This window comes from Hyaena hyaena, unplaced genomic scaffold (genome assembly GCF_003009895.1).
Source record: "Hyaena hyaena isolate Hyena2069 unplaced genomic scaffold, ASM300989v1 scaffold_510, whole genome shotgun sequence".
Lineage (NCBI taxonomy): Eukaryota > Metazoa > Chordata > Mammalia > Carnivora > Hyaenidae > Hyaena > Hyaena hyaena.
This window is the reverse complement of record NW_024081141.1, coordinates 96,017-103,083: the sequence shown is the minus strand read 5'-3', so window position 1 is coordinate 103,083 and position 7,067 is coordinate 96,017. Positions and strand designations below refer to the sequence as shown.

The window sequence follows — 7,067 nt, the reverse complement described above, 5'->3', positions numbered from 1 at the left end:
CCACTTGGGAAGGCAGCGGATAGGTACATTTCCGCAGCCCCGAAATGCCACTTTTATGGCGCTGTTTGTCTCCCTGCGCAGGATTCTGAATGGGGCCGAACAAAACAGCAGCGCGGAGCTGGCTAGACGTCTGGGCTTAATTGTTTTATGGTTTAAATAAGGTGGACACTCTTTCCTTTGAAATCGGATTATAGGAATGTTTTGTCTATGGCCCACGGAGAACGGGACCTCACTGGCTGGGAGGGAGAGGTGGAGAAAGAGCGCGCGTGAGAGAGAGAGAGAGGGATGGGCTACAAACCAGGGGGCAAACAGTCGGGAGAAGTCAGAGTCCCACCCAAGTCCTGCAGGCGGCGGCGGAATAGGCAGTGCGGACCCAGCGGCAGGGTAAGAGGAGCGAGGAGTTTAGGGTGCGCGCCGCGGGCAGGAGGTCGCAGGAGCCTCGGAGCGTGCATCTGCGTGAGCGGAGGTGTTCCGAGCCCAGAAATGCGCCTGAATAGGGGGGGCGGGGGGGAGCCGGCAGCAGTTCCTTTGCATCGTGTCTCTTAATGCGGGAAGGGAGGGTGACAAAAAGAGAAATTTGTGTGAAACCTCAGGCAAGGTTTATTTGGAAAACAATAGGACAGCGGTCCCGGGGAGACTCCCTTCTGGGGACCCCCCCCCCTTTCTCTCTCTCTCTCTGTCCCTCTCGCACCCATTTGGAAACTCCTTCATCTCACTTCCCACCTTTGGGCCAAGGCTGGGACCTGCTTGCTCTATCTGTTGGCTTTTTCCTGGCCGGACTGCATTGGAGCAAGTGGACGCGAGGTGGCGCTATTGCTCAATGTTAGAGGCGGCGGCAGTGTCCCTGGCCGGCCTGGCCGCACTGACATTTGAGGCCCAGCCCCGAGGAGCGGCGGGGAAAAGGCCCCGCGCCCCGGCCCGGCCCGGCCCCACTGGCTCTGAGCAAACCAATCCTCTCACCTGCGAGGTGTAAATAAATCGCGAGTGGCGGCGGGAGATGGGCCCTAGCTCTGGCAGCCGGCTCGAGAGGCTCAGGAGGGCGGGCGTCGAAAATAATCGCTTTGCGAAGGAGATAAGCACCAAGCAGGCAGCGCGTAATTAACACAAAAAGGCAGAATGACCCGGACGAACGAACATAAATCCATGGTACCTAGGAGGGCGGAGCAGGCCTCGGGGCGAGGGGCAGAGACGCCCCAGCGAGGATGGCTGCTTGCGATTCCCTTATATCCAAGCTCCGGGAGCGAAATCAAGCAGATACGTGTAAAAGAGAAAAGGGGGGAGGGGGGAGGGAGTAAAAAGGGGGAAAAAAAGACAATCAAATGAAAAACAGAAAAGGCAAAGAACTCCCCCCCCCCTCCAAAGTGGAAATCGAGTCCAGCCAGGGGTTTCAGGACTGGTGGGCTCTCAGAGCAGACGGTGGTGGCGGCACACTCGGGGCAGTCGCATTCCAAGACACAAAGGCCTGGAAGAATAGCTCTGTGGCAGGGTTTTCGCTGGACCATAAAATGTCGAGATATCCCCCCACCCTCTAAAAGATAAGGCGCAGGCCCCAGAGCGGATCTGGCCTGCCGAGCCTCCTCTTTCCAGGCGAGGAAGGGAAAATATTTATGACAGTCCCCAATGACCCAGATGCTGGGAACCCAGAGCCCATCTCCTTCAGCTTGGTACTCTGAGGCTCAGAGACCGCAGGGCTGGGACCAAGGCTGGAGCTGGCTCTGGTCGTGAAGGAGACCCCTGTCATGCCCCACAGTGTCCTGGACCCTAGGGAGGCCTGCTGCCCTGGTGCAACCCTCCTCTAACCCTCCCCTCCTGCTGCTCCAGGGCCAGAGTTCCGGATGGTGCAGAGTTTGGGCAGCCCCTAATTCAGGTGCAGGTGGGTTCCTCCAAATTCAAGGGATCCTGGAAGTGTCCTTTGCTGGGGCACCAGGGGATGTCCTTTGGGAATTTGGCTGAGAGTGGCCATTTCCCCAGCAATTATTTAGATAATAGAGGGACTGGGGGGGGGGGTGTTTCTACACCATCCTTTCCTGCACTGCCATTCCTTCATCCATCCCCAGAGCTGGGCTCCAGGTGGGAAGGCAAAGATCCGGATTTTTAACAACCTCCTTCCTCATCCACCCGGGGAACCCCAGGATGTGGAAAGAAAATAGGTAGCGATTTTCTTCATGATGCGAAAAGCAAAAGATGCATGTGCGTCTATCAGGTCTTATTTTCCTATGTGCCTGAGTGCAGAGTGTTTGAGAGGTGACGGGGCGCTTCTGGGCAGGCATGACAGTTTAGGGAGCATGCACTCGGTGTGTTGCAGGGTGGAAGGTAGCACGTACAGTATGTGTGTATCCTGAGTGTGCCCCAGTACCGCCCTGTGTGTAACAACCCCGCACAACCGTGGAGGGGGAAGACCGGAAAAATCCTTCTTGTTCCTCTTCCTCATTCGTATGCACACAGCACACGTATCCGCAGCTCTCTCTCTTCTCCCTTTTCTCCCTTTTCTCTGTCTGTGTTAAGCCCCACGTAACTGTACACACTTACAGCCAGAAAAGGGTGCTGATGGACTAAGGTTCTTTTATTCGTTAGAATTACCTTGAATTTACCCAGTCTGGGGGTTGGAGGGAGGAACCCCCTAGAGAAACTGTGGGTAAATATTTAAAGAGTGTCTGTTGACAGTTCCCATCCGCATCTTGGCCTGGGGAGCCTGCTTGGGGAAGTAGGGGGTGCAGTGAAGCCAGGGGGCCCCTCCAGGCTGAGCTGGCATTTCCTATAGGGTTAGAGTATGAGAGGACAAGTCAGAGGCCTGCTCCAGTCCCCTCCAACCCAGACACAAATAGGCTCCTGAGAAGAAACATCCTGGATCATCAGCCCAGCCAGGGAGCCAGGGACCGTCCAGCTGCCCTGTCCCCATAAACTGCTTTGCTGTCAAAGCCCCCAGCCAAGTCTCGGGCAGGAGCTGGTGTCTGAAGGGGCAGTGCCGCCCTGACTTGGGTATGTGGAATGAGCCCCACCTCCGGCCCTCTCCCCTACCCACAGCAGACAGGCAAGAGAATCTTCGGGATGGTGGGAGACAGGGCGGCCTCCCACCCCAGGAGGGGCAGGAGACTCGGAGGGGGGAGGGTCGGATGCCAGAAGTATTGGGGGATCTGATGTGTTGATGTGCTAGCCCCTTCTGAGTGCCAGACTTAAGGACCCCCTGGGGAGCCCATCCTTTGGGTTAGGGGACCTGCTCTCTCTTACTGGCATCCAGCCTCCTGGGGGGAGAGTCTTGTACCTGTTGAGGTAACCTGAGTTGACCTGCTGGCTCAGGTATCTCTAAGAGGAAGGAAAAGGGAAGGGGGGAGAGGCACCTTCAAATCTGAATGCGCACCTTGGAGAAGCTGGCCTCAGCCATTAGCTGGGGCTAGCTCACCAACACCCCCCCCACACACACACACATACACCACACCCCCTCCCTCCCCCTTCCTCTCCTCCCCTTACTCCAGGTCCCCCCAGCCCTGAACCCCTCAACCCCCCGCCACCACCATCCCTCCTTCTCCCTCTCTCTCCCTCTCCCTTTCTCTCTCTCTCTCTCTCTCTCTCTCTCTCTCTCTCTCTCTCTCTCTCGCCTGTCTTCATGTCGTGGATTGATGAACGCGAATCGCGTGTAAGCGCCGCCACCGCCGGGAGTCTGAGGAATTCGCCTGGGCTGTTAAAGGAAAGAGCTAAGTGCGAGAGCGCGAGCTCTACCTACCGACAGTGAAGAGAGCCGCCGCCGCCGCCGCCGCCGCCGCCGCCCGCCGCCCGCCGCCCGCCGCCCGCGCCCGCCGCCGCCGCCCGCGCCCAGCCCCGGGAGCCGCGCCGGCCGGGCCCGGCACCCAGGCGCCCCCCACCTGCCCAGCCCAGCCCCGGGGAGCCGGCCGGCCCGGGGTTCGCTCCCGGGGGGGAGGGGACTTTCGGGGGTACCGGGCGGGGGAGTCGCGAGCCAGAGGGGAGGGGGCGGCGGGTTTTCATGTGCCCAGCATGAGCTCCTACTTCGTCAACCCCCTGTTCTCCAAATACAAAGGCGGCGAGTCCCTGGAACCGGCCTATTACGACTGCCGGTTCCCTCAGAGCGTGGGCAGGAGCCATGCGCTGGTGTACGGGCCCGGCGGCTCGGCGCCCGGCTTCCAGCACGCCTCGCACCACGTCCAAGACTTCTTCCACCACGGCACCTCGGGCATCTCCAACTCGGGCTACCAGCAGAACCCGTGCTCGCTGAGCTGCCACGGAGACGCCTCCAAATTCTATGGCTACGAGGCGCTCCCCAGACAGTCCCTTTATGGGGCTCAGCAAGAGGCGAGCGTGGTGCAATATCCCGACTGTAAATCCTCCGCCAACACTAACAGTAGCGAAGGACAAGGCCACTTAAATCAAAACTCGTCTCCCAGCCTCATGTTTCCATGGATGAGACCCCACGGTGAGAAGCCTTTTCTCTTTCCCCCTTGGTCTCCCGCGCTCCGGGGTCTTCCCCCCCTCCCTCGCCTCCTTTTTGTCTGCCCTCGCCTTCCCTCCTGGCTTTGGGGTCTCTGCGGCCCCACCCCCGGGGCCTGAGTGGGTCTCTCGAGGTTGGGAGGTTCGGCTGGGGGGTGGGGCGCGGGGCTCGCCTGGGATATTTGGGGGACTGGGGTGAAGGTGGTGTCCGGGTGCAAAGGGTTAAAAATCGTTTTCTCCTCCACTGTCTGTCTGTCTGCCCGTCTCCCCCCTCTGTCTCGCTCCCTTGCCATCTCTAAAGTCAAAGTTGGGGAGGTGGCTGGGCAGGGGCCCCTAGGACCCTGAGCTTATCATCAGCCTCTGGAGCAAACCAGTCTCTCCATAAGGCAGCGAGGAGCCTCAGTCCAGAGCAGTGGCCAGGCTTTCTGGGGGCAAGGGGAGACCCCTGCTTCCCTCCCCTAGCCGGCTCAGAGGGTGGCAAGACCCCAAGGGCAGGTGCCCCGGCTCTCTGGGGTACCCATTGCCTCCTGTCAGAGAACTAGCCTTAGGGCCACCACCCCAACTTTGCTTTACTTCCCTCAGTTGGAGAGAAGAGAGGGAGCCAGAGAGGAGAGAAAAAGAGTGCATGAGAGGGGGCCATGCAGATTAGAGGGCTCTGGGCTCCAGAGGACCCAAGCCCAGCTGCCCCCAGTCAAAGGTTTGTGGGCTTTCCTCGAGACCTTCAGAGTGGCTCAGGCCATGAGCCCCTCCAAGGGTGGCCCCTCATGGCCCAATTTCGAAGTAAAAGGGGAAGCGAGAAAGCGACAAGTTCCAGCGGGGATGGCCCGTGATTTATTTGCTGGTCTCCAGTTAGCAATCAGGCCAAGCAGTGATACATTCCAGGAGATCAATTATTTTCCTTCCTGGCAAGGCATTAGGCAGAGAGATTCGAGGAGGGGGCAGTGAGCAGAACCCCTCTTCTTCACCCCCAGACCTTTTGCCTTTCTTTTGGAAACAGACTTGTCCCCAGCTCTGCTCACCAAATGCCACTCTGCACTTGTAAACAAAGCTGCAGGGGCCAGTCTCCGGAGCCTGCAAGCCTGGGGGGACTCTGCAGTGCTCCCCTGGCCCCTGCCACCCCCCAGTTTCCTGCCAGACCCCAGTCCCTGCCCCCACCCCCACCCCACCTCCCAAGGTGAAACCAAACCAAACAAGCCCCCAAACTTTCCTGCCCTTGCCTGCTCCCTGCTCCCTCGCCTTGTCTTCAGGAGGGAGAGGAACTGAGGAGATCAGAGGGGGGACTTTTGGGGAGGAAGAGTGGCAGGGGAAAGCCGAGCCCCCACCCAAACATAACCAGACTGGGGTTCTATTCTGTCCAGCTCCGGGGCGGCGCAGCGGAAGGCAAACTTACAGCCGGTATCAGACCTTGGAACTAGAAAAGGAGTTTCTCTTTAATCCTTATTTGACACGAAAGCGCCGGATTGAAGTCTCTCACGCCCTGGGACTGACTGAGAGACAAGTGAAGATCTGGTTCCAGAACCGAAGGATGAAGTGGAAAAAGGAGAACAACAAGGATAAACTGCCCGGAGCCCGAGATGAAGAGAAGGTGGAGGAAGAAGGAAACGAGGAAGAAGAGAAAGAAGAGGAGGAAAAGGAAGAAAACAAGGACTAAGCAAAAAAGAGAGGAACCCCCCCCCCCCCTTAGCAACTCCCTTGAAGTTTCGTTTTATGGTAGCGGATAAATTGAGAAGTTTACGACTGTCATTTGCTTTTATAGAGAATAGAATGACACTCACAACTCTAACTACCTGTCAGATACTTGCAGCTCTGGTTTTATTACCTTTGGACTTCCCCCGATCTTTATTTGTTTGGGGGCTGGAGGGGGGAAGACTGAGACACAGCGAAAAGTTCGGACTCTGTCTCAGTCGTTGCCCCAACACACACACTTGTCCCTACCCCCACCCTTCGGAGTACTGCCTGGATTTTGAGGTCTGAGACCTGGCCTCTTTGGCCCTCTCACCCCTTCTTGCCTCTCTCCCACCTCCCTGCTTCTCTGGTATTTATTTTAGAGGGGAGCCCTCTCAAAATGCAGAAGAAGACCTGAGGCTTTGTTTTTATGCTAGGGTTAGTGTCTTCGATTTACTTTTTATTTTTTCCAAAGGAGAAGAAAGAAAAGTGAAGGAAGGAAGGGAAGGAAAGGGAAATGTTTAAAGAAATGGTAAAAAAAAAAAAAAAAAAAAAGATAGCAAGGAATATCCCTTCCCCCTCCCTGGGGCTCCCCCACTTAGAAAGACCCCCTTGACTTTCTCTAGAAACCTGATGGAAACCTGAAGGAGTTGCGGGTCTCTCCCCTCCCCCCTCCCCTCGGGGTAGATAGGAGCCTGCAGCCGCCGTTAAAATCCTACCTAGCCATCCCATGGTCACTCGGGCCCATGCCTTCCTCCCCTTCGCTGTCTGATTTCTGTCGTTGGGCCCAGCTTCCTCTGAGCTATACTAGTATTAGTGCTCAGAAATCACCATACTCATGAAAATAATAAGAATGATAATAATAATAATAATAATAATACTGATAATAAATCTTTAACATACTACCTAAAGGGAACCTGCAATAATCTTGAAAAAATAAAGACATTTTTGAAAGTCCTAAT

General features: G+C 56.8%; 1 protein-coding gene across 1 annotated transcript; it reads left to right on the top strand.

The window, feature by feature from the left end:
- Positions 1–3,990: 3,990 nt before the first annotated feature.
- Positions 3,991–6,540, top strand: HOXC8 (homeobox C8). Its single transcript, XM_039255115.1, has 2 exons — positions 3,991–4,426; positions 5,799–6,540. Exons 1-2 carry the CDS (start codon positions 3,991–3,993, stop codon positions 6,089–6,091), a joined length of 729 nt encoding a protein of 242 aa, XP_039111046.1. The 3' UTR covers positions 6,092–6,540.
- Positions 6,541–7,067: the final 527 nt, after the last annotated feature.